The sequence below is a fragment of the Nyctereutes procyonoides genome, unplaced genomic scaffold (assembly GCF_905146905.1).
Source record: "Nyctereutes procyonoides isolate TBG_1078 unplaced genomic scaffold, NYPRO_anot_genome, whole genome shotgun sequence".
In the NCBI taxonomy this organism is placed as follows: domain Eukaryota; kingdom Metazoa; phylum Chordata; class Mammalia; order Carnivora; family Canidae; genus Nyctereutes; species Nyctereutes procyonoides.
The window spans coordinates 22034465-22061009 of record NW_026575133.1 but is presented as its reverse complement, the minus strand read 5'-3'; the positions used below and the strand labels follow the sequence as shown (position 1 = coordinate 22061009).

The window sequence follows — 26545 nt, the reverse complement described above, 5'->3', positions numbered from 1 at the left end:
CAGATAAATCACAGGAAGCCACTGGAAAATAATGAGCCACCAAACTGGAAGGCCCCCGAGAGGCTGCTTCAGGTCACTCAGACCTTCCAGCTGTATGACCTTAGATGATTTCCTTAACGTCTATAAATCCCAGCTTGGAAAAGCACCTACGACAGGGCAACTGTGCAGACAGAATGTGACAAAGCTCTTGCCTAGAGCCAGGCACATAATAATACTCAACGAACAGTGCTAGAATCATCACCATTGTCATTACTATGCCTTGCAAGAGAAAAGGCTAATATGGATGCCTTACCTTTTGCAGCTTTTCAGCCTATAGAATGAACATACAGAGATTTTTCAGATGTTCCTATCTGAACCTCACAAAAGCCCAGGTAGTGATGTGGGAGGGCAGGGTCTGCTACTACACCCCTTCATCTGCTTCTGAAGAGCAGGAGGTTCAGTCCACTTGCCCAGAGTCCCGCAGGGGAGGTGGTGGGAGCTGGGGCTTCGATCGCCAAACCATCTCCAAACCGGAGCTCTTTCTCAACAACTCCAAGGAATTTAGGGCTCCAGATTGCTGGCCAAGTCAGTGGGACCTCCAAAGGCAAACCTTTTTATTTTCCTTGACCTCAAGAGGGGCTCCCTCTCTCACATGTGACGCACTTGCCAAGAGGATTAAAGGCCTCAAGTTAAGAAGCCTGGGTAAGCCTGCCTTTCTCCCTTTCTCATTTAGACAAGAGAGCTAATTGCAAATTGTTATAAATGATTTCAAAATCCACCACCCAAGGATGTGTCAACCTCCGTCCAAAAGTACAGCTATTTCAAAAGAGACAGAGGAAATGACATCAGCAGAGACAGACTGAAATCGGCACCCCAGCCTCCCGGCCCAGCGCAAGGCAACCCCACAACCCAGCATCTAGGGTCCACTTTCACCCCCAGGCCAATCCAGAAGACCCTCCCGGAAAGGGGGGCCAGGGACGGCAGCACTTGGATGCCCAGATATGCAGCCGGGCACATTTCCATCTAACATGAGTGAGTTTCCTGTGTTACCATTTCTCTTCTAACAGAGAATCAAGACTCGGTGATTTTCTCCAAGGAAGAAACATTAACACTTCAATCACTTGGATCACAGGGCTGTGGGATAATGGTTCTGGAAAGAATCCAACCCCCTCACTTTACAGAGCTAGACACTGAGGCTCAGAGAAGCAAAGGACTGGGCCCGAAGTCACACAGCTGGTCATAGCAGAGCCCAGACAGGAGCATAAGCCTGCTGGCTTCTGTCAGCCACCCGCCTCAGGACAACCCCCTCCACACCATGAAGACTAGCCCTGTGGGCCTGTTTCTTGTTGGAACTGATTTGGCTGATGATTTCCCGAGACAATTTAAGGAGAGAAGGTGGCTCTTTGTCACTGAGTTTTTCCTGTTGTTTTCTCCCCCGATGCTCCCAGCCTCCCCGCAAAACTAACACGCAGGTGGGCACACCCAACACAGGATGGAGTAGGTCATAGGCTCACCCTTGAGGTAGGTATTATTATTCCCAATCTATAGATAAAGAAACTGAGGCTCTGAGGGCACAGATAACCAGTGCAAATATAGTCGAGTGAGCATGTGAGAGGGCTGGGAGTTATGTCTCCAGAGGGGCTCAGAGTTCTAGAGCACGACTGACCACCCTTTTTCCAGGATGAAGAGAGAAGCACCCAGTGTCCTGCCACTCTGGAAACCTGCCTAGTGGTCTGGCACCATGGGAATCTACCCAGACTGCTTTGCAGGGCCCAGGCCCCGGGCAAATGGCCGACCACCTTTTGGGGTAACTCAATCCCATGCAGAACCCTGGATTTGCACTGTCCCAAAATACATCTGTGAAGGCGGCTCTATTTAACCAAATGGAGGCTTGAAGCTCATTAATCAGCCTCAATAACCAGCTGAAAATATTATTGCTCTGGGTACTAAAACCCACGTTAAAAAAATAACATCACTTTCAGGTCAGCTGCCTCCCAGCAGAGGCCCGGCTGGGCGGCTGGGCGCCACGGTTCCACAGGGAGGCAGCCGGGAGCACGCGGGGACAGGCATCCCCAGCCCAGGATCAAAAGGCCTTTCTTTGAGAGTCCATGTCAGGTCACCACCACTTGAAGAACATTTGTGTTGGGAGGCAGAAAACCAACAGAAGGCTTCCAGCTGGGCCTTCCACACTGATTAAGTCACCTGGAGTGACAGGCCATGTCTCCACAGTGACCCCCGAGAGGCCTGCTACAGAGAGAAGGCACCATGGCGGCTCAGCTGGGCGGGCGAGCTCAGGCAAATCACGCCGCCCGAGGCGGGGGACCACCCGGGAACCCACTGCTATGGGAACACCCTTGCCCAGGTAGTGGGCAAGAGCTACTGAAATCAGCCGAAACCAGAAAACCTAAGCAGCAAATAAAAGGTTGGGCCAACAGCCTAGAATTTCACAATTAGCGCTGGCTCGGGAAATGGCAGTCAGACAAAGACTTCAATGAAAAGAGAGAAAACCACATGCAAGGAATGCCCCCGTGACCTCCATCAGCAGGGGAGTGCCCTCCAACCAGGGAGGGTGCTAGGTCTCATCCCCTCCCCACAACAGAGGGGACATGTGCCATCCTCTCTCCTGTAAGGGCCATCTGAAACCTGTGAGCTCAGCCCTAACAGCCAGAGCACCAAAGGGCACCCCTGCTAATCCACTCGGAGGATGTCTCTCTTCCCCGAGTACATCCAAGGTGCCCACTTCATGAGCCTCTCCAGGTCCTGTGATTTATGCCAAGTGCAGAAATGGCCTTTGGGGAGGAGATGCTGCTATAACACAAAGAGCAAAACACTACATTGAGTTTAAGGCAAAAGGAATTATTTATAGATCCCTGCCTGCCAAAGAGTATAAACATTTGTGTACATCCTAGTTTATAAACCTAATATTTCATCCTCTTGGTCGGCTCTAATTGCATCATCAATCTCAGAAAATGCCGGTGAAAATATGTCCTCTCTATTAAAACACACTTCCCTCTGATGATTTTTAAAAACATGAAGACCACAAGCCAGTAAAAGGGGACCTGCCACGTTTTCAAAGCAGCCGGTGCTGGTTTAAAGAGCAGAGTCTGAGCCGGATTCCTCTCGGCCTCTGACTAACTTCAGATGTCACCTCCTCCTCCTGGGAGACCTTCTCCTGCCCTGACAAGAAGATGAAGTCAGAGATGCTATGAGGTCTTGCCACCTCCTGCTTCTGTAATTACCAATGTGGTCAGCTTTTCCAGAGTCCTCGCGGCAGGGACGAGTGACGCGCTTGGTTGGCAGCGCTGCTCACCACGGCCTTTTCTGGAGAAACACCCAGCTCCACCCACACCGGCCTCGGCATCTTGCCTGTGCTGCCCGTGTGGGCTGGAGGTCTCCATTTGCCTCTCTGGAGGCACTCTTGACCCTGGCGTGGGGCAGGGGAGAATCAGGGTGGGCAGTTATCTCCCCGACCTGGCACCACGGTTCCGACACCCCTCTTCTAAAGACCCAGCCCACGTGCGCTGGCCTGCATCAGCCCCTTCTCTTGTCCCTGCAGACCTAGGGGTGGCACAGGCTCCGATTTACTGCATCGGCGCTACTGATTCCCCATCCTGCTCAGGACTCCACCGACAGCCCTGCACTTGCTCGTGGGCAGGCCATCTATCTCCTGCCAGGACCCTGAGTGAACAGTCCTTCGGAAGTTGGAAGGACTGTTGACCTTGCTCCCCACCCTCTGCTCCCCAGAGAGAATGAAGAAGCACTGCAGAGGGGCGCATCCCCCAGGAGTCCCAGGATCGGATGGGTCTGGTCAGCCCCAGAGCCTGTATCTACCTGGTCAGACTATTCTCTAGTCTCTAGCTGCCATCTGAAGAGCCCTTTTAGGCATGGGTCAGGAAGGGAGTCACTGGCCCCCCTCAGGGCAACAGATGGGATGGGACCCCAGAAAGAAGAGAGGGAGAAGCTGCCCCCTCGCCATGTTGGAGTGTAGCCTGAGAGTGGCAGGAGTGACCCCAAAGGGACCCCAGGCCATACTGACAGCACCACAGACACCGGCTTGTACAACATATTCTGGTGGGGGCAAAGGCTGAAAAGAAGGAAGGGGTATCACACCTTCCTCTTGGGCGAGGTGGCAAATTCACTGGCAGCTGTCAGAGTCCCCTGACAGAGAGGCCATGCTGTCACCTCCTGCCTGCCCCATCATATACCCCTGAGAGCCTCAGCCCTGAGTGACTCTCTCCCCACCGCCACCCCGCCCCACAGACTGCCTAGCTGCTTCTCCCCCTCCCCCAGCCCCAGGATTATTTCTCCATCCTCACTCTCCAACAAGGCTCATGAGGCCACCAAGCAAAGGCCTTTGACTCTCCCTGTTACTCTTTCAGTTCTAAGTGAGAAGAATCCCAACCTAACCTAGTTCAGGCAAAACCATTATCTCTTAGCTTCTAGAATTTGAGATGGACTGACCAGCCAGACTGTGGGATGCAGGAAGTGAGATGCAGCCAGGTCCAGACTATCAGGAACCAGTAACATGAGCACTTCTGGAACCCACTCTCATCCATCCACATGTGTGTGTGTGTGCACTCACATGTGTCTCCTTCTCACTCAATGCTGACTGGCTTGCTCCAATGGCACTTGGTAATCAACAGCTCCCAGGCTTTTGATTTTAAGCATTCTCTACCAGAGAAGGACGTCCTCTCAAGTCTATAAATCGCAGAGAAAGAACTCACCGGCCTACATGGGCTCACAGACTCATCCCTGCTCCAACTGAGTATGAACTAGGGGTGACACCATCAGGAACATGGCAGCTTCTAGGAGAACCATGTTGTTCAGGAGTATGGGCGTGGACAATCCCATAGAGGTCTACTATATGAACCCATTTTATGAGTGGTGCTTTTTCAAGATGATCCTGCTCCCAGGGTCTGGCTTTACCAACTCTTCGGAGGGTCTCTATGCCCATCTGAAGAATGATTACTTCCCTCGCCCTCCCTTACTGGGGAGCGCCCTCCCTCACTGGGGAGAGCACAGAAGTAACAGAAAGACAAGACAAACACTGAGCATGACTCATAAATAAGAGAAGCAGAATACTTGACTCCTCTGGTGAGGCAAAGCAAATTGTTTCGTTTTACAAATAATTTCAGGATAACCAGGCATATTTAATGCCAAGTGATAGCCCACTGATTTCAAGTGATTTCCTATAGTTCTGGGCTAATGAATAGCTTGAAGTACTTTTTAGCATTTTCTGATAACAAGGTCTCATTTGTTGTAACCTCATATCTGTAGTTGCCAGTCTCCAAGATGGAGACCATAATAATCCTTGCCTCCTGTTATTCACGCTCTTGAGAAGTCTCTTTCCGTACTAGAGAGGGCTAACCCCCTCATAATGTTTACATATATGATTTTGGGGATAGGATGGTATGGAACCTCTGAGGTTATGTCATAAGAGACACTGCCCTTCTAGCATACTGTTTTGAATTACTGGCTCTGGGGAAAGCCAGCCATGTGATAAGGACACTCAAGCAGTCCCATGGGGAGGTTCACATGGGAAACAACTGGGGCTTCCAACCAACAGCCACCACTAACCTGCCAGCCAAGTGCATTCACTTGGAAACAGGTCAAGCCTTGGATGACTGCAGCCCCAGCCAACATCTTAATAGAACATTTTAAGAAACTCTGAGCCAGCAGCATCTCGGCAAGTCGTTCCAAAAGTCTTGACCCATAAAAGCCATGAGATAATAAGTGGTTCTTGTTGTTTCAAGCTGCTCAGTTTTGAGGTAATTCCTTATACGGCAGTAGGTAATGAATACTTATGTATCTGAACCCATAGCTAGTATCGCTTATTTCATTAAAAGTTCTGTTTATTCATTTTTCAATCTCTCATTTAAACAGAAAGCAAGTTCCATGAGGGCAGGAGCTTTATTCTCTTCTCAGTGTGTACTCTCCAACTGCTAGCATAATGTATGATATACTGGAGACATCCAATAGGTAGGTGCTAAATAACTGGTTGAGTATCTGCCAAGTCTCCCCTAACCCCAAAGAGAAGAGACCTAAAAACTTTCTGTCACATGCAAGTGCGAGGACAAGAGGGTTTCAAAAGACCCAAGATGCCATCAAAGCTCTTAGAAAGCAGGAGAGAGAAGAAGTACATTAATCTTTAAGAGGCCTGTGGAATAACCCTGTTGGCCTGTGGAGGTTGACACTGGAGCCCCTTCTGGTCCCCTGACCAGGTGGGCAAACCCTCTCAGAAGCCAAATCAAGTCACGGCTTTGACTTTGGTCATCGACCCCATTTCTCTGTGGGCGGGCAACCAAGGAGTCCTTCTTAGGCTCCCAGGAGGCCCTTGACAATGAAGACTAAGGGGTGAGCTACCCCTGCAGTCTAATGAATGATACAAAGCAGTTCTGCTGCCCCCCAATCACCCAGGCCCCATTTTAAAACAATCACAGGTCTCCTGCTTGACTCAAGAAACCCAGACATTAGGACTGTGTGGGACAGCCACGTTTCCTGGGGGCTACAGCAGAGCCTGACGAGGGCAGGTTATTTTTAACAAACCCCACTTGGTAGAAATTCAACACAGAGGTGGGAACGGTGTGGATGGTGCCGGCTGAGCCAGGGAGCACCGGGGCTGGATGCTGCGTCCTTGGAGTTCCAGTCAGGATGGAAGGAAAAAACATATTTCAGACGAGAACTGCGCCAGCCCTGGAAAACTCAATAAAGTCTTCCTGCGTAAAAGAGGTCTCCCAAAGGCTGGTCATTTGACGTCAGGGTGGGTGATGAAAAGGCCCTGCTCATTCCCAGAGATGCAGACAAAACTCAGGGGGCGGGGCCGGCCTCTTCGAGCAGTGGCTGCGTTAAGCCGTATGTAAAGAACATTTGTCGCATCAACACAGGGAGCCAGACTCACATTTCCTTTCCAGAAAAAAAACTCTCGGTGCCAGCCCAGCAAAAGGGAATGTCTGCACGACCAGAATGAAAATGGGCATCCATTGGATTTTTTTTTCTTCTTCTACTCAAACTGACTATAAGCGTCTAACAAAACACGTGGCTGGAAAATTCCACTGGCTCCTGGGCTGAGCCTTGCCCTGCTCTGCCTCATCAACTCTCTAGACGAGTCTCAAAGCTGGCGATGCCTCATCTTTTCCAAAGGGGGAGCAGCCTTGGTCCACGGCTCAGTCCTCATCTCTCCTTCCCCATCCATCTCCTTGGTCAGCTCACCCAGCCCATGGCCCCAACCAAATACCAGCTGTATGCTGACAACTCCCAGTCTTCTGTCTCTAGCCCAGACCTTTCTTGCAGATGCCAGACTTGAACGTCCATCTCCCCTCAGTCATCTCCACGTGGATGTCCGAGAGACACTCCAGCTGGGTGTGCCTAAAATGGAGCTCCTGGTCTTGCCCCAGATGCGCCTCCCACAGCCTTTCTTACTCCATCCTTCCATCTGCTCAGGTCAACTCTTGGAAGTCATCTGTAACTCTTCTGTCTCACCCACAATGCATCCAAAAATACTGCTAACTCTGCCTCCAAAACATGCCCCAAATTCAACACTTTCACATAGCCAAATTCTTCCACGTTGGCTTGAGCAACCATCAGCCCTTGCCTGGACTGCTACAGTAGCCTGCTATCAGAGCTCCTGTGACCACCCTTTCTCTTCCAATACAGGAACCAGAGGAATCCTTTAGAAACTTAAGTCAGACCATGCCACTGCTCTACTCTAAACCCTCCAGTAGCTCCCCATTGAACTAAAAAACAAAGTTCTTAACGGCACAAGGTTTTGCATAACCAACAGCTCTCCTAGACTCCTCTCTGCCCTTTCTCCTCCATTCCAGCCGCAGATGCCATGCTGTAAGCCTTTGCCCTGGCTGTTCCCCTGCCTGCCTTGCTCTTCCACCACATATTCACCTGGCTAACTCTTACAGAGAGGTTCACACCCACCCAGGGTCTCACTGCCAGCTGGTGGCAGTGCCAGCTGTGCTCCTTCAGTCTGTCTCTAGAGGCTGCATGCCCAACTAATACACCATGTTGCCAGCACAGCCCAATGATGAGGCCCAGGTGCATGCTGGAGCCAGCACCTGGTGCAGAGGGCACAGCAGGGGGATGGTTGGGGAAGACTTCTGGGAGTACAGTATGAGAAAACAAGGAACAAGCAGGCATTCTCCAGGCAGAGGGGACGTGGGGCCATTTCAGGCATTAAGAGTGAGGGAGCCAGGGCCGAGAGGCTTCAACCTCTGTGGTGGCAAGTCAGAGCGACCACGAGAAGGTAGTAGGGCCAAAATGTAGGGCTCAGGAAAGACCTGGGTGAATAATGCACATGGGGGCCTATCAGTGCAAGGCCTGGTATTCAGCCTCAGAACTTGGACTTTGTCCTAGATGTCAATGCTTCCCAATCCTGGATACACAGGATAGTAATGGGCAACTTGAAAAACGCCAATGTCCATTAGAAATAAGGGCCAGTTTATAGGTAATGAGCACCACTAGTGCTAAACTGTGGTCTCCAAGTACCATTTCTCAGTAGAAGGAACCAGGGTTCTTGGAGATTCAATGGACTCTAGGTCTAGGGTAGGAAATATACAAGATGAGCTGTAACATCGCATCCTACCAGATAGCAAGGAGCTCCCTGTGATGACTGGGTCCTCTCAAGGGCTCAGAAGCCAACCTGGTGGCCAACGATGAGACCACGGAGCATCTAGAAGGCTAATGACCACAACGCATTGAAACGCAGCCGTGTTTAACTCCACGCCTTTAAAACACACTGGTTACTAGTAGTGGAGGGTGCTAGTGAACTGATCTGGTTCTTTGCAAACATAAATATAGGGAAAGAATGAAGCAACTCTTCCATGAACTTTATCACTGGGTAACCAAACAGTAATTGAAAGGAAGTATTTTCCAGTTAGCAAATAAAGAAGGAATGACAAAATGAGAATGTCACCACGCTGCAAACCCTAACTAATCAACACATTTAGGCACTGAATAGCTAAATCTGCTGCCACCTCTAAAAGAAAGACACAGATAATAATGTTCCCTGATGGAAGAACATAAAACCACTTATGAAGTCACCCTACCCCTGCAAAAAAAAAAAAAAAAACCAAAAAAAAAAAAAACCCTGAAACTGAAATCTGATCAAGTTTCTTGATTCAATGAGGAATTTACAAGCAATACAGAGAAACCTATTAAATGACACGTACGGTGAAAGAGCACAATTCAGACTATGGGACACTCTTCTGGATGAACAAAGAGAGATGGTTATATCCTGATAAAACATGCATTTATGAAAAGTATGAGAAAGATGGATTTAAAACACTAATATTTGATGATAATAATTACTTTTCTTAGAACTGCACTAAGGGTATTGTAGTGATTCTTTGTGTGAGAGAGCCCTTCTCGTTCAGGGATGCTGAACTGAAATGCTCACAGATGAAATCAAATGTGTGAGCTCTGCTACAAAATGCTACAGACAGAAAGGACGTGGTGAAACAAGACTGGCCATGAGTTCATAATGGCCAAAGTGGGGTGAAGGATGCATAAGCTACTCTTCAACTTTACTTTTTTACCGTTTGAAATTATGAGAAGTTATGAAAATACTAGTCTCCCCCACCCCCCTCTGAGATTCAAATTAATGAGTCTGGGCTTTAGCTCAGGCATTGGTATTTTTTTAAGGCTCCCCAGGTGTTTCTACTACTCAGCCAAGATTGAAAACTATCATAGTCACTATGTAAGACATCCTGAGAGCCTCCACTAGAACCAGGACAGAGGCTATGGAGGAGAACTGGTCTGTGAGAAATCAAGGAATCAGGCATATGATTATTATATAGGGGATACAGACATAAATTATTAGATGATTAGATGATTGATTAAATGGGGTAGAGATGAGGAAGGGGGGGTTAAGGAAATTGCAAAGATTTCAGGCGTGGGTGACTATGGGTCCTGGTCTCTGGGTTAGGGAACACGTCAGGACTGGATAGGTTTGGGAATCTGGGGGAAGGTGACTTCTGGTGGAGACACTCAGGGGGCATTTTGGTTTGTAAATCTAGAGATCCACACTGAGACCCTGAAGCAAACATAGAAACTTGGGCTCCACAGGACTATCCCCCGAACTGAGACACTGGTCGGGATGGCTGCAGCCAAGGGTGGCATTAGGGCCTCTAGGAAACAGGAGGATCTTAGTCCCCAGCCTGGGAATACCCCATTCCTTGCATGACTGGTCTCCGTTCCTTGCCCTCCCACCCACTGTCCATCTTCCTTAGATAAACATGCAAAAGGCAGTCTGCCAGGCTGAGAGGCCCTGCCCCCCCTGCATGAATGCTGAGGAACTCCTGCATATTCCCACATCCTGTCCTAAAAGCCCATGCAGATTAATTATCATTTGTTAAACAACTCAATGACCAGTAAATCTGAAAGAAGTCGACATATGGTGTCAAACACGGCCACACATGCCAGCAGCCCCTGGAGCCAGCAACTGTCAGATTGGCTTGAAACGGCCAACACATGTTCATTCCACAAACGTTTACTAAAGCCTGTATGTGCCATGCACTGTGCTAGGCAGTGGTGAATGGGATCCTGGGTTCAGGGAACTTGCATTCTATGGAGAAGCAGACAGTAAATAGTACATAAACACAAGCTTTGGAATTTTAGAAAATGGGTTTTCAGCTGGGAGAATGAGCCATGGAATCCAACTGTTACCTTGGGGTATTATCCAACTTTCCCAGGCGCTACCTTGCATACTAACGCAGGCTCCTAGAATCAGATAACTGACAGGGCTTCACTCTAAAGCAGCAGTCAACTGAGGCCCAGAGTGGGAGGTAGCCCATCCTTGGTCACCCAGCAGGTGCAGATTTGCAGACAAGGCAGTATTCTCAAAGTATGCCCTGGAAATTTCTTGAGCACCAATTTCATTCTTCACCCTTCTAAATGATGGAGTCTATCTTTCCTTTGGGCAAAAACAATCACTGATCACAGAGGACCAAAGTGCCTCCCCAGGAGCACAGACTTACCACTGAGTCCAGGAACTGAATGTAACACTCCAGCCCAGGTCTGGTTTCACAGAACTGCCGGAAAAGCAGCCTCCCAATTGGCTGCTTGTCACATAAACTGCAGTAATCTCTGTCTGGAAACAAGAAAAAAATGTGGTGAGATGCAGGAGAAAGCCACGCAGGGCCGTCCAATCAAGCCACACCTGGATCCAGAGCCCCAGATGGATGGAACAGGATGACTGGCAAACTCTCAGGATCCCTTATTTACCTCCAAGCTGTGCAGACTCAGAGGGGACTAGGGTGGTTTACAGGAAGGCAACTTCTAGTTATTAGCCCACCCCCCCTTTCTGATGACCTGATTCCCAGATGCCAGATGCAAGCACTTCTGGGGATGACGACTCCATCCCCTGGAAGGCTGATCACCGTGTCACATTCCCCACTTAGGGACTGGATAAGTGTGGCAGGCATATAGCCCAAGCCAGTTCCAATTGGAGTGGACCACAGACTGTGCCTGGGTGCGCTGAGCAGAAGTGGTCTCTCTTCCTCTGGTTGCTGGGGTGCATGGGTGTGAGGCCAGGGTCTGCTGCAGTGCTCTTGACACTGCAAGGGAAGTTGCTGTGATGATGAGGCTCACACACAGGGGAGGTGAGAGCTGGGAAAATTACAAAAAGTAAAGTTGGCGTCCTCGTGGTGTCATGAATCTCTGGATCAAACCATGCCTGCAGCTCAAACCACATCTGAAAAGTTTATTTATAAGCTTTGTTTAGGGCAGTTTGAAAAAATTAAAAATTACTTGTAATTCAAAGCACTTCAAATTATGAAAAGCCTGCATTTTCCAGCTGAGGAGCTAGAGGCATGGAAACAAGAAATGACCAGCCTTCAGCCACGCAGCAGCCAAGAGAGTTCTAAAGAGGAAATGTAGTGCAAGACTCCAAGCCTGGAGGCCTGGAGACCAGGTGCTAGTCAATGACTTGCTATGTGACTTCAAGAAACTCATGTACTCTCTCCCGGCCTCAGTCTTCCTCTGGAAAATAAAGGCAGAAATTGGAGGTAAGAGAGGGGTGGGGGGGTGGTACATTCTGGCTCTTCCTGCAGTGATGCTAAAGCCTCTGCAGAAGATTTCTCTGGCCAGAAAGATACTCAAAGGACTGACCACTTGACGTTGTTGCCTCTGACCCTCTTAAGCACTGATCATTGGACCTTTTGTGCAGCTGCACTAGAAATGGTCAGGTGACCTCATGGGGACACCGGGAAGATGGTAAGTTAGACCTCAGGAGAGCTACCCAAACAGAAGGGATGACCATATCCTCCTTGAATGCAGAGGAGGAAGGGAAGAGGACAATTATCCCCCTGGAAGGGGTTTCTCTGGAGATAAGGAACACAGGAGATATGAACATAACCATCATGTCCACTCACTTTCACACCCAGAGTTTATCCACAGAAAGTAAAGCTGTGACTTGTAGAGAGGGTGGTGGCTGGGAGCATGGGCTCTGGCGCTGAACTGCATGGGGTCAAACCCCAGCCTCAGCAGGCACTGCCCATGTGCCCTGAGGCATCTGACTTAACACTTTCATCCCTCAGTCTCCTCATCTGTAAACTGGGGATGGGAATCATCCCTAACTTCTAGGACTGTCATGAGGAATAAATAAGACAACACATAGAAGAGACTCAGAACAGGGCCTAAGACATAGAAAATGCTTACTAAACCCCATCTGCTATCACCGAGTTTGGGGGTCTCTTCATCTGTTCCATCCATTTCTTCAAGGAGCCTCTGCTCTCTGAGTTTGTAAAAATCCAGCACTACGTTTTAAGGGAGCCTGGCAATGGGCACGTGACCCAGTCCTAGCCAGAGCTCTCATCTCCCAGCCACATAAGGTAAAGGATGGGCACATGATTCAGGCCTCGCCAATCAGAGGCCCCGGTTTCTGTCATAGTGTTAGGTTCAAAAACAGACTTGTGACTTCGTCCCAGCCAATCAGAGCACCCCCTCTGTTTCTGGGCCACAAGGACAGGTTCAAGGCACCTGACCCGAGTGGGTAGGAGTCCCCTAGAAGGTACAGAAGAGGCGCTTGCTTCTCCCTGGGATGCTGAGGTCTTAGGATCAGTCAAGTAAGAGCTGCCACAGTTGTCTTTTCCACTAGGCAGTGAGAAGCCACAGAAAAGGAAGCAGGGGAAGGCGGGGCTGAGTGCAGAAGAAAGAAACCCCACTCTGAACATCCCAGGAGCCCCTCAAGCAAGCCTCGCCAAGGCCAGCCCAGTGCCTGCACTTTTATTTACCTGACAGAGTGCTTAATTCAGTTGGTGTTGGGTTGTTGTCTGTTGCAACTGAAAGAGCGAGTGACCAGGTGTACAGGCTGGAGAGTTTTGCAGCCCACTTCTCTCATGGGTAAACTGCTGGAGGGCAGCAACTGTTGCTGTGGGGATTCACCAGTTCTAAGTACAGTGTGTATAAGTCACTCAAAATTTTCTCATTCTCTCCTGAATAGATACTTTGATCAACACGGATGGCCACCTTCAGGTTCCCCTCTTGATCCCCTCCTCAAGTGGTCTAGGGGCTGACACTAGCCTTGGACTGTTGCCTTAACTCGGTTACCTTTCCATGCACAGATGGCTCACAAATAGCCATTCCAACGAACATTTAACCCACCTCAGTGTGTGCCAGAACCAGTGGGATGGGGTAGCGGTTTGGGGGGGTGGGGTGGGATGCAGTCCCAGCCCTCAGGAAGTTTGGATTCTGTTGGAAAGGGTACAGCATGTGGGTAAGTAGACAAGATCCCAAGTGACAGTAATAAAATGTCAAGTTAGATGAGTGTTATCGTCAGCCACAGTAGGGAATCTGGGAAGGAGGGAGCTGAGAGGGTGACAGGTCTGTAGCCTGCACCTGTTAGCACGATGCCCTGTAGATACAGGCTGCATTCTCGCTGCCTCCCACTCAGACTGATCACCCCCACCAAAGGTGAGGAAAACAAACTTCCTCACCCTTCCCCAATCAGCTGAACCTCCCCAGCACAAACACAGAATGAAAGTAAATTACCTTGTGTCAAACTCCAATTTTATTCAATTATGGCAGAGAGAACCACACGGCTTATGTGATTTGAGCAATGTGCCCCTCCCCATTTCCAAAAGCAATTAAGAGATTTCATGTGCCATATTGTGATTCCTTAAGGGTTCATCTGACAGGATTTTTTCTCTCCATATGGCATTTGCTGTCAGTATGGAAACAAGGCTGTTATAAACTCACAGCACAGTAAACACCATGTGATTCCAACACAAGCTGTCAGCACCTCAGCTCCGTGCCTCTCCCAGCTGTACAGAGGATCCCAGGCAAGAAAGCCACTCATTGGAAGCCCAGAAAGAGATAAAAGAATCAGTAATCATCTATTTGGATTATTTTCTCAGGCTTATATAAAGATAAATAGGCCTATCTTCTGAGGAAGCATCGCCACCACCACCAAAATCGGAGTGCAATATTTGTGGCTCCTTTAGAAATGAAGAACGAGGTCATAGAAGGGAGACTATGAATTTGGAAATTGATCAGAGTGACAGGAGAAGATGTAAAGTGCCAGGCACAAACCCACTGTGGGTCACTTCTGCAAAGTGAGATGACACAAGTTGGAAGCATGGGCAGGTCTGTAATACCTCTTCAGAGCAGACCCTTCCTTCTTGGTTTGTACAGGAGCCTTTCGGTTATTTAAATCCAGCTTGCAAGGGCCCTGCCCACACCTCTCCTCTGAAGTGTGGTCTGTTGGGTGTGGTGGGGAGGGCAAGCCAGGAAAGAAGAGCAGAGTTTTTTTCTATCTCTCAGGTTGGAAGAACCCTGGGATGTGATGCATACAGCCATGCGCCATACTGTCCACACACATACATACACACCAGCATTTCCAGAACATGAAAATCCTACTTTGGGCTCCATGCTTCATTGGCCCTTCCCTCTAAGCCAGGAAGAAGTTGTCATTATATAAGTTATGACGGGGCCTCAGGCTCCTCTATCCCAAAGTATCCACCAATCACGTAATTATTCCAGTTTTACTCTTGTGGGCCCTTCATTTAACAAACTGTCTTCCAAGGTCTCCTAATTTTTTTTTTTTTAAGATTTTCTTTATTTGTTCATGAGAGACACACACAGAGAGAAAGAGAGGCAGAGACACAGGCAGAGGGAGAAGAAGGGAGCCAGACGTGGGACTCGATCCCGGGTCTCCAGGATCAGGCCCTGGGCTGAAGGTGGTGCTAAACCACTGAGCCACCGGGGCTGCCCGTCTCCTGATTTTTGATACAAGAAGGTTCCTTCCATTTTAAGACTCTCTTCTTGAATTCAACAACCAGGGTGTGTGTGGATGAGTGAGAGGAAGCACAGATTATATTTACTGGCAGGTTAATGATCCAGTAACAGGCTTAGAGTTAACAGATGGTGGTCAGTTAGGACCAAAAATGGGATTGTGGCCTTTGTGGTGTGATGTTTGAACTTGGCTGTGGTAACAGAGGTCTAGCGGACATAGCAAACTGAAACATATCTAGAGGAAGGTAAATGAGGAAGGGCCTATGAAGCAGCCCCTTATAAGCTCTAAGACACTGAGCTATGCTCTTGATCAAAAGGCAGAGTGCCCCAGGGAGGGGCTGGGTTCACTGTGCATGCAAGAGTATGGTGGGAAGTAATATGTTGCAAAGGCAGGCTGGGCCCAGGAAACAGCTGGGCCCTAAGGCCAAGGAGACTGGATGGATTCAGTGTCCCATCAGGAACCAGTGCTTTTAGAGCACATGTGATTCAAGTAGAGTCCACAGAAAGGTGGATGACAATGGGGCGGGGAGCAGGGAGCCTAAGACATGTACAGGGGTCACTAGTTGAGGAGCCACTGCTGTATGGGTAGGGAGGGCGTAACCCCTGTGGTAGGAATCCTGCATTCTTGCTAAGCTGGAGTAAATTGGCTTTAAGAAAACATGTGTCGGGGGGGGGGGAGGGTGATCCCTGGGTGGCACAGTGGTTTGGTGCCTGCCTTTGGCCCAGGGCCGATCCTGGAGACCCGGGATCGAGTCCCACGTCGGGCTCCCGGTGCATGGAGCCTGCTTCTCCCTCTGCCTGTGTCTCTGTCTCTCTCTCTCTCTATCATAAATAAATAAAGAAAAAAAATATTAAAAAAAAAAGAAAACATGTGTCGGGGATCCCTGGGCGGCTCAGCGGTTTAGCGCCTGCCTTCAACCCAAGGTGTGATTCTGGAGTCCCGGGATAGAGTCCCGCATCAGGGTCCCTAAATGGGGCCTGCTTTTCCCTCTGCCTGTGTCTCTGCCTCTCTCTCTCTGTGTGTCTCTCATGAATAAATAAACAAAATCTTAAAAATAAATAAATAAATAATAAATAAATAAATAAATAAATAAATAAATAAATAAATAAAACGTGTTATTGGTGTCTTCAAGGGTTTGACACCTCCCAAGCATGCCCATGAGTAGGAATGCTCGTCACACTTACCTATAACACTGAACTGAATTCCAGCCATGCCTTCAGACAGAACCATTTCTTCCCAGCAGATAGTCCCTTTAGCAAGTTGACAGACAGTTGCTAAACCCCTAATGGGCACTGTGTTCTGGGCCTTGTTATGAGCATCCCTTAGAGCAGACAAGGCACCACAGACTTTGTCTTTGTCCTAAGCAACTTGCTTAGTAGTCAAGACAGGGCTAGTTATAGCCACCTAATGGTGCCCATGAAACAAAATTGCATAAAGCAGGCTTGCTGGGAATGCTTGGGAAGATGTCTCAGCATAGAGGGCACAGGTTGCTCTTGGGGTACTGGGCCCTTGTTAGGGGTGGTGCCCACAGATGAGCACACTGGAGCATGGAATGGGAGTGACCACCTTGCTGCCAGCAATGCCAGCAGAGGCTGAGTGGTGGGGAAGAAGAAGGAGAAGGTCAAAGCCAGAGAAATGGGCCAGAAGTTGGGGGGAGGGCAAGGAGAAGCTACAGTGAGGGGGTAAATCCCCATTTGAGAAGCCAGGAGGGCCAGGAGGGCATGGCAAAGCATGGGGATAGGTGTGTTACGGCAAGAATTCAGGCCTAGGTCTGTGACCACTGCAGGGAGCCAGTGAGTAGACCTTCAGGAATGGTGTAAAGTATTCAAAATTTCCTCAAAAAATTAAAAATAGAATGACCATATGATCCAGCATTACCACTTCTAGATATTTATCCAGAAGAATGGAAACCAAGATTTCAGGGAGATCTGCACTCCATGCTCACTGTGACAACACTTCACAATAGCCAAGATGTGGAAACAATCTAAATGGTCATCGACAAATAGATGGATTTTTAAAATGTGGCATATACATACAATGGAATATTATTCAGCCTTAAAAAGGAAGGAAATCCTGCCACACATGACAACATGATGGACTCCAGGTGTTAAGCGAAATAAGCCTGTCATGGAAGTACAAATCCTTCATGATTCCGCTTCTCTGAGGTATCTAAAATATAGAAACTCTCAGAAACAAGAGTAAAATGGTAGTTGCTGAGGGCTAGGGGAAGGGGAAGTAGGGAGAGGTCGTTCAATGGGTATAAAGTTTTATTCCCACAAGATGATTAAGTTCTAGAGTTCTGCTGTACCATGTCATGCCTATAGATAACAATACTGTACTGTGCACCGTAAATGTTATTAAGAGGGTACATCTCATGTTAAATGTTCTTACAAGAACTTTTTAAAAAGAGAATGGGTTAAAAAAATTAAAACAGAAAGTGATAGTTGCTTGGGGATAGGAGGTGAGGCAAGAAGGGTGTTAACTCAGGGTGTCAGCAAATTCATTTACTTGGTAATGAACATAACTGCCTGGGAATACACATGCAAGCATGCGGGCCCATGCACGTAGATATGCAACAAACATGTCCTGGAGGTCTAGGCACAGCCAAGTCACTTCCAGTTTTACCTTACACAGGTCAGGCATGATGCTTACCAAGTTACAAGACAAGGGCCCTGCCCTCACCACTACCACCTCGTGCTGCTGGGTGCTTTGCTGAGGGCCTCTCCTTGTCTCCCAGGCTGTTCTCCTGATAAGCCACTAACGGTACCACTACCTCAGGTCTGTTGTAAAGGATACTGGCTATAGACTAAGTGCATCTCCCCGAATTCATATACAGAAATCTAATCCCCATTGTGATAGTGTTTGGAGGCAGGGCCCTTGGGGGTGATAGGTCATGAGGGTAGAGCGTTCAGGAGTGGGATTAGTGCCCTTATAAAAGCGACTCCTGAGAGCTCCTTCACCCCTTCTGCCACATGAGGACAGAGCAAGAAGATGGTTGTTTATGAACCAGAAGGCAGGTTCTCACCAGACCTCAAATCTGCCAGCACCTTGATTTTGGACTCCCAGCGTCTAGAACTGTGAGAAATACAGGTCTGTGGTTTAAAACACTCAGCCTGCGGTATTCTGTTATAGCAACCAGAATGGATTAATTTGCCCTACAGTCTTGGGCAAGTCTCTTGACCAGGGGCATGGCCGCCTCACGTCCCACATGGGCACCTTGGTGAGGCCACCTACCGGTGGCCGCCATAGATCAGCAATGCGGGAGAGCGCCTGCCGGGTCTCAGCACTTAGCAGGTCCCACGGAAGCTGTAGCCCCTGGGCCAGATCATAGCTCCTCTAGAAGATGCAAGAAAAGGTGGCTTTTACTTCTCTGAAGGTTCAGAAAGAAAATGGGAGGTAGCCGCCTCACTTGGAGCCTCCCTCTCACAGAGAAGCCACATGTCCCCACACAGCACATGGCCGAGGTTAGACTCTCACAACCCAGTCGATTCCTTCAAGACTCCTAACCCCCGGTGGACTCTGAAACAGGAATGTTATCGATAGTGAAGAGAAATAAATGCTGTCACTGTTTTCATTCTTTTCGAGTGACATGAAATGGGAACATACTTTCTTAATTAAGAGCTGTGGTATGCGGACGCTTGGAGGGCAACCAGATTTTCCCAACTGAAGGCCAGAACACAGGCGGCGAGGACAGCGTGGCTCCCCTCAGAAGGCCACAAACCCCAGCGAGCGAGGCCGCCACCCCCTCCCCCCACTGGGAGAGTTGGCGTTGGGCCCTTGCGGATGGGGAGCATGGAGAAGTCGGCTTGGGGGGCTGGGGGGGCGGGGTGTCGCTGACTAGAACCTGCTTGGGACTGATTTCATTGTTGCCCCAGGCACTCCTTGAACAGGGGCCAATGAAAATGCACGTTCTGTCTCAGAAGTAAGGGCAAGAAAGGCGGCTTCCTGAGGAAATGGAAATGCTAACACGGCTAACACCGGAGCCCTTGGAAATGAAACCACATGTTTATTGTACATGGAGGGGGGGGGTCCCAAAAGCAAGTTCTGGAACCATCTTTCTACCAACTGGAGGTTTATATTAGTTTGCGTTGTTTCCTTTTTATTTTATTTAACACTGTTTTTCCAAAATAGCAGGGTTGGGTTTTTTGGTTGTTTTTTTTTTTTTTTTGGTTTTCGTTTTTTTGTTTTTTTTGAGGGGTGGGGAGGGGCTGATAGGTTCTGAGGCAATTTAGGAAAACAGATGCGAGGAGACTGGATTAGGCAGGGGCCATGAGCCCTTCACTTTGCTGTACTCCAGGTCTAAAACAATAAACAGAAAAGTGATTTGAAAACAGCTTTCTCTTAAAAATTCCTGCCAAAGTTGGAAAAAAACAATCGAGTGTTTGCTCTAAGGAAAAAACTCTGACGTTTGAAAGGCAAGATAGCATCACGGGTAACGGCAATTCTTCACAGCCCACCTCTTGGAAGGAGCGAGAGAGGAGAAGGGAAACATTTGGTATTTGGTTAGCAACAGCTGAGTGGCCTCCTATTGCTTCAAGAGAGATGTTTTTATGTGAAAAGAAAATGACATATGGCACATTACACAAACACACCCAAGCCAAGCCCCATCTTCCCGTGCCTTTTGTCCCCCTCATTCTGGTCTAGAGTTTTACTGACAGTCTGGGAAAGAGCTGAGGGTTGAGCTGGACAGGACGCATATGCTGTCACTGCGGGGCCCTCTGGGCAATAATGGGGCCCCAGAGTCAGGCAGTAACCTCTCCCTTACCCTCAAGGCCAAGAAAAGCAAACACTTTAGATATCCCTTTGCAGTGGTAATAAAACTAAGAATTGAGTGGGTAAGGGAGGAGCAGGTGGTGTAGGTGGACCCAGGAAACAGCCAGGTAGACAGAGGCACTGCAGGCAGGAGCTGGGATGAGCCCAGCATGTTGGAAAGAGTTGAGGGGCTGAGATGGGACCCGGGTTTCTGGCCTGGCTCTTTTACCTGCCATCTCCAGATGAGAGGCCTGACCCAATGCACTCTGAGCCCCTTTCCAAACTGAAAGCCCACCACTCTGCGATCGGAAGCCTTCCTTCCATGCTAGCACTAGGTGAGCATGACAACCAAGAGATCAGCACAAAGGCACCTGGTACATCAGCAGTGGTGCCTCTTAAACATGCCAGGCAAAAAGGAGACACACTGATATGTGACCTCTGGTTCTACTTCTCTAGATTTTTCAATATTGTTACAAATGAGGGGAAAGCAACTATTCTAGAAACACATCTGCAAAGCCACAGAGATCAAGAAGGCCCTCAGAGGCAAAGGGGTTATAGCCACCTGATGTGACCCCCTTTTAGGGGCGGGGCCTGGGTCACAAGCAGGTGCTCAGCACTCCTGCTCACCCTGAGTGGCCTGTGATGAAACCTTCTGGAGAGCCAGGACCAAGCCTACTGTGGCCCCAGCCACTGGGACAGCTCCGTCAGTAGTGGATGCTCTCCCTTCCTGGTGACCCAGGGCCCTCCCTCACTCCACTCTGTTCACAGTCATCCTGAGGATGCTATCCTCTACAGTCACATTCTTTCTGCCAGCTTTTTTTCCTCCTTGAAAAGAAATTTCTATGCAGATACAGGCAGTTTTAGAAACTGAAATACCCAGGCCAATTGCATCAAACCTCTGGAGATGGCGTCAGTGGTTTTTTTAAAGCTCCCAGGGTGATTCCAGCTCTGTGTTCACTGTCAGGTCCAGCTCACGTTTCATCCCCAGCCTCTGGATCGGTGCCCGGCTGGAGCAGGAGCACAGGTGTGGGTGGCAACAAACAGATGATGGAACAAGAGAATGAACGAATCAATGTCATGTGGAGGCCCCGAGCTTCTAAATGGGGAATGGAAGTCTCAGGCCCACACCCTGTCGACATTCCCCCCATGGTTAATCTGCCAGAAATGAAGGTCTCCCTGTAGCAACTAGACGAGATGATAGAGCTGTTCCTAGCGGGGCTTCAGTCCAAGGGAAATAGAAGGGCTCGGGGTGCCCAGGCCGAGGTAATGCTGACCAGGCTGTGTGCTGCACACGGTGGGGAAGCTGTGAGGGGTCCAGAGCCCCCAGAACTGAAGTGGGCCTGAATGACTTGCTGCTTTCCAGAAAGTTCAGCCAGGGCCATGGGAAGGGGGCCAAGGGGACTGGACTTTACCTCAGCTCATCCTCTGATCCCCATATGACCTCAGACCCATCACTGTCCTGGGATCTTGGCTCCTCCTTTTTACAAAATGAGCCTGATGCATGACAGGAGCTTCAATGTCCTACCTCCCAACTTGGTACTGACCCAGAGAGACTGCGAGGAACCTGGTGGGAATGGAGATACCACCAGGCATGGGGTCTTTCTCCAACATCAGAACTCCAAGCAGAGTACACCACATTCAGAGTCCTTAAGCCCTCAAAGCTGCCTTGACACCCATATCTGCACTGTGTCCAGAGCAGAAACAGAGCAAGCATGAGCTTCAAGGTAGTATTTCTGGAAGGTCCAGGAGGTACTGTCTGAGGGCCCAAAGCCCTGGCTTCCATGGGAGCCTGCTACAGTTTTGCTGTGAGGCCCTGGGGTTGTCACTCCCCATCTCTGTGCCTCGGTCTCTCTTGAGTGCTTTTCTGGTTTACCCTTGGAGAGCAGTGCCTGACCCATGCTTACGGTGAGCTGCTGTGGCCTGGGAGGCATGGGGGCTCTGAAGCCTTGGCATCTGGGCCATCCAGGGCCCTGGGGACTGGCTTCACCTGGAGCTATGAGCTAATGAAGCAAAAGCCACGGGAGGGCGGGGCCAGGAAGTGGCAGGGCAAGCAGGGGCCAAGGCAAACAGCAGCCTCGGTGCAGAGAGGCGGCCCTGCTTCTTCCTGGGCCATGGGCCAGGGCCCCGTGAGGCTCACAGCTGTGCTGGCCAAAGGCACTTGAGAAATGAATGCCCGGGAAGATGGAGGCAACTGACTATCTCCTGAAAGTCCAGATGTCTCAGGATCCGAAGACCCCAGCTACCACAATCCTCTCGACATGAACCCCATCAAGGACTCAGCCGACCTTAGTCTGTGCACTTCTGGGGACAAGAAGCACTTCACCTGCAAAGTGTCCAGCACTCTTTCTCAACATCATATTAAGAGTTCATTCTTATCCTGAGGCCAGACCTGTCCTATAATATCTGCACCTTGGTCCTTATTCTTGGGATACAGAGGAAAAACGTTAGGTGGTAGGTATTATCTGCTCCTGGACTCTTCTCTAAGGTAAACCTCTGGTTTCCCCCAGCTACTTCATCATGACTCCTAGAATACCAGCCACCTGACACACCCAAACTCTGTTTCCCTAAGAAACAGAGCTAAGAGAGCTTGGCCTGCCGGAACCTGATCCAGGCTTTTGGTAATTAAACGTGAAACCATGTTAACAACTCCCATCAAGCCATCTTTGCCCAAGTGAGCCCCAGACCTGAGAGGGGCTACAGAGGGGCAGATGGGCATGTTTGCGGGCACACAGAGTTCACCCAATGCCTGTGTTCCAGATAAGAGGTGGAAGAGGCACATTGCTTCTGCAGAAATGAACACAGAGAAAGATGGAGTCTCAATTCAGACTTTGCTCAGCTGAGTTATATCTCAACTGTCAGGATTTTAGACTTGGATTTTTATAGCATTTGGCAGAGCCAGTTTTCAGAAAGAGATGACCTTTGGGCCAGACAGTGGCCTTCCCACTTTGCCGCCTGATGTATAGTGATAATCCCAGAAACAATAAGAGCTAACGTGAATAGGGTGTTCGCTGTACACCAGGAACCTTGCTAGGCATTTTTACATGCATGTCTTTACATGTGGGCCTCAGAACAGGGCTCTGAAAAGGATGCTATGATCAGCTGGCTTTCAGATGACAAAAAAATGAGGCATTGAGAAGGATTAGCACAAGGCCACAGAATAGTAAATGACAGACAAGATCTGAACTCAGCTCCTCCTGTTAGTAGAACAACTGTTCTGGAATTTTAGCTTCTAGGGATCCATAGCAGCAGCAGGCAAGGACCTGGGACCCTGAGGGGTAGATGACATCTCACCAGTGGCACCATTGGGCAATCTCTTAGGGCCCATGGGGGAGAGGGCACCCTGGTAACCTGGACACAGCCATGACCAGTGGGCATTCCACTTCCATGGGCCATGCACACCATATCTGGGAGCTCTAGCCTCCACATAGTAAGGACGGGAAAAGCCATGACAACTCAGTGGCTGGAAATCAGCTGGATGGTTACACTCCACAGGCTGGGCCAGCACAGGAGAACTGTCTGGAATGCCCCATCTTCCCTCCTTGCCCAGAATACCTGACTCAAGTATGCTGTCCCCTTCCCGGCTCTGAGCTCCTGCAGCTCCGAGGCCTGCAGCACACCTGTGATCACATAACCTACATGCTGTCTCACCCGACTGGCTGCTGTCCTCAGAGTTGGCCTTGGCTCCTCGGCAGAGCTGTAAATTCTCTCTCCACTGCCATCCCCTCTGCATCCTCTATGGCGTCTGGGACCGTCTGGACACTATGAGGTCACCAATAAATATACGACTGATTAAGGCAGGAGCAGCCATGAGAAAAGTTATTCACTAGGATCCTGTTTACACTTCTTTTGTCAAAACAAATCCTTTGCTCCTTGAAGATAGAATTCTTAAAGTCCTCCGTGTCTAGAAGTAAATGCTTGGCTTTTAATAGGGTGTTGGAACTGCATTTCATAGCACATTCCTGGGCTCGGACCTACATGGAGGCAAGTCCTTAAGCCAACAGGACAGAGGTCCAAGCAGGGCTAGACCCAACCAGGAGCAGGCAGGAGCCAGGCTCCTTGTTCTCTGCACATCCCAGCACCTAACACAGAGCCTGGCATAGGGCCCGTACACAGTAACATTTGACGAGCGAATGAATAGAACACATTAATAGAATCAGGACCTAACTCATCCGTGTGCTTGCTGTTGGCCATGTTCTAATGTACTTGTTTCCAAATTCCTCCCTGGGCTGGGTCAAGTTAATGAATGGATCTGCCCCGAAATGGAGGCCCTTTCCAGCACTGACATCGCCCCCCACCCCCTGCCCTTTGCAACGCAACAGTGCCACTGGAGCTGGAGGAAGGGCATGTCACAGAGCATGGTCCGACACCAGGCAGAAAACCTGAAGGAAAGCCAGTCTGACACCCTTCCTTTCCCAGATGGGGAAACTGAGGCCCAGGTGGGGAAAGAGTCTCATCTTATTCACCACCCCAGGGTTCGCTCAGCTGCCTCAGTTGTTCCCAGGCCCTGGAATAGTGTGACCAGGGAGTAGAAGTCCTCTAGTAAAACTCAAAGACCCTCACCCAAGAGTCCCACCCAGGTTTGGCACAGAGACGCCCTGTCAAGCCTTTCAAAACTCCCTCTTAGGATCAGGCTTTTGGAGCGTCGCGAAGTATAGTTGTTTCTGTCAGCCTGAAGGCCTGTAATCGATGCCACACAGGTGCCTTGTATAAATCTTCAGGGGCCGTCTCTGCGTGGAGCCAAGTAGATGCTTTTAATCGTCAAGAAGAAAAAAAGCAAAATACCTCATGCGTTTTCATTTTTATCTAAGTAGAAGGGCACAATCAATTTGCCAGCATGCAGCACCCACTTCTTGCCAAAAACCACTTATTTTAAACTAAAGCTTTCTCAGCCATCCAAGTACAGAATCAAAGCATGCAGGACCCCAAAGCTCATGCCTTTCTTTTGTCCTTTCTTTCTTGTTTTAAGAGCCCTGCATATCTCTTAACTGTCTAGACCGCTCAAGCTCCGGCTCAGCCTGGAGCACAGCTCTGTTAATGCTTTTTCTCTTCCCTCTGGCTGCCAGGCTTTTAACAGACATTTTGACAAATATGTAACTGACGCTAAGCTTCATAGGTATCCTCCTCAGCTACTGAGCATAAGAGAGATAACTGGGAACAGAAAAGAAGAAAAAAAAAGATTGGGATGATCAGAGAACACCCCTATTTCTAATTGGTCTGAAAATGTAACCCACAATGGCTGTTTGTTTTAAATTACTTCTTGCCAAAAACAATGTTCAGATGATAGAAAAATTCCACACTGGAACCTCCAATGCTTACTTATTTTTCCTTCTGAGCACCTGCATGGAAAAGAAGCTTTGTTCAGAAAAGTGTAACCAGAAAAAGGGACAGGAGAACTCTCAGCAACTCCTATTCAGCATGCTGCACCAGAAAGCCTCTGAGGACTTCTTAACGGGGCCCTGGGCTCTGACAGGCCAGGCTGTAACTGCATTTTGCTCTAGCTGAGTCAGGGACAGTTAAAGCAGGTGACCAGAGCACAGCAGGAGGGAGACACAGGCCCTTCCTTGCAGACAGGGTCCACATGGGGGCCAGCAGCTGACAAACTGGACCTATGCATCATTGGAACCAAATCAGGAACGTACGTGGTGCAGCCCAAGTGACCCACCACTAGGAGAGAATCCAGTTCCTCCCAAAGGGGACTCGGAATCAGATTTCCAATGGAAGCACAGCTCACAGACATAGTTCATGGTTGGGGTTAAGCCAATAGGATACCCTGAACCTCTGGTCCAGACCAAAACAGCTGCAGAGCCCCACCCTTGAAGGGAATCCTTCTGGACCTGGCTGCCTTCTGGTGGTTGGTCACAGAAGTCTCCAGCGCCCTTATATTTGCATCCAGGAGTGGGTCTGATAAGCCAGGGCCCCCTCTCCCACCTATCCTTTAAGACTGATTTACTGAGTACCTTCTTGGTGTCCTGTGCTGTACTAGATCAAGTGACCACCAGAAATACCTACCACCCCAAGCACCCAAGAAGCCAATCTAGCTTTGGACTCTCTTCCTTGGAGCTAACCCAGAACTCCTCCAGGAGGAGAAGCAGCGAAGGGGTGAGAGGCAGAGGCAGGAACTCATTCTTAGCCACCTTTGTAACTAAGAGTGGCCATGTGACAAAGATTACAAAGGAAGGTACACAGAAATAATGGCTCCAAGTTAGTTGTGGTTATGCCCTTACGGGGAAAGGGTGTATGCCTTCTCCTTCAGCATCCCCCTTCCTATAGACAGACACACCTAGAAGGTAGACACAGTGGGCTGCCTTCTGGGACCATGAGGAAGAGGGCAACACCTTAAGGACAGAAGAGACTAGAACTGAATGGCCACACAGGACTTCCATAGCAGCCCTAGGCCCCTACCCAAGCACTGTTCCAGGAGAGAGAAATAAGCTTCTACCTCGTTTAAACCAGGGTTAGTCTGCATCTTTGTTACAGCAGCCGGATCTATACTTGATCAATCATGTACTAGCTGTATGACCTTTTCTGAGACACATTTTCTTGGTCCTAAGATAGAGATAACGATAAAATGACCTA

General features: G+C 49.3%; 1 protein-coding gene across 2 annotated transcripts in view; it reads right to left on the bottom strand.

Annotated features, from left to right (window-relative positions):
• Positions 1-26545, bottom strand: part of GRK5 (G protein-coupled receptor kinase 5) — a 208632-nt gene that overhangs the window by 50753 nt on the left and 131334 nt on the right. For both annotated transcript variants that reach the window (XM_055346259.1, XM_055346260.1), the window contains exon 3: positions 10962-11074. In XM_055346259.1, the coding sequence (XP_055202234.1) occupies positions 10962-11074 (113 nt within the window). The remainder of the gene's footprint in view (positions 1-10961; positions 11075-26545) is intronic.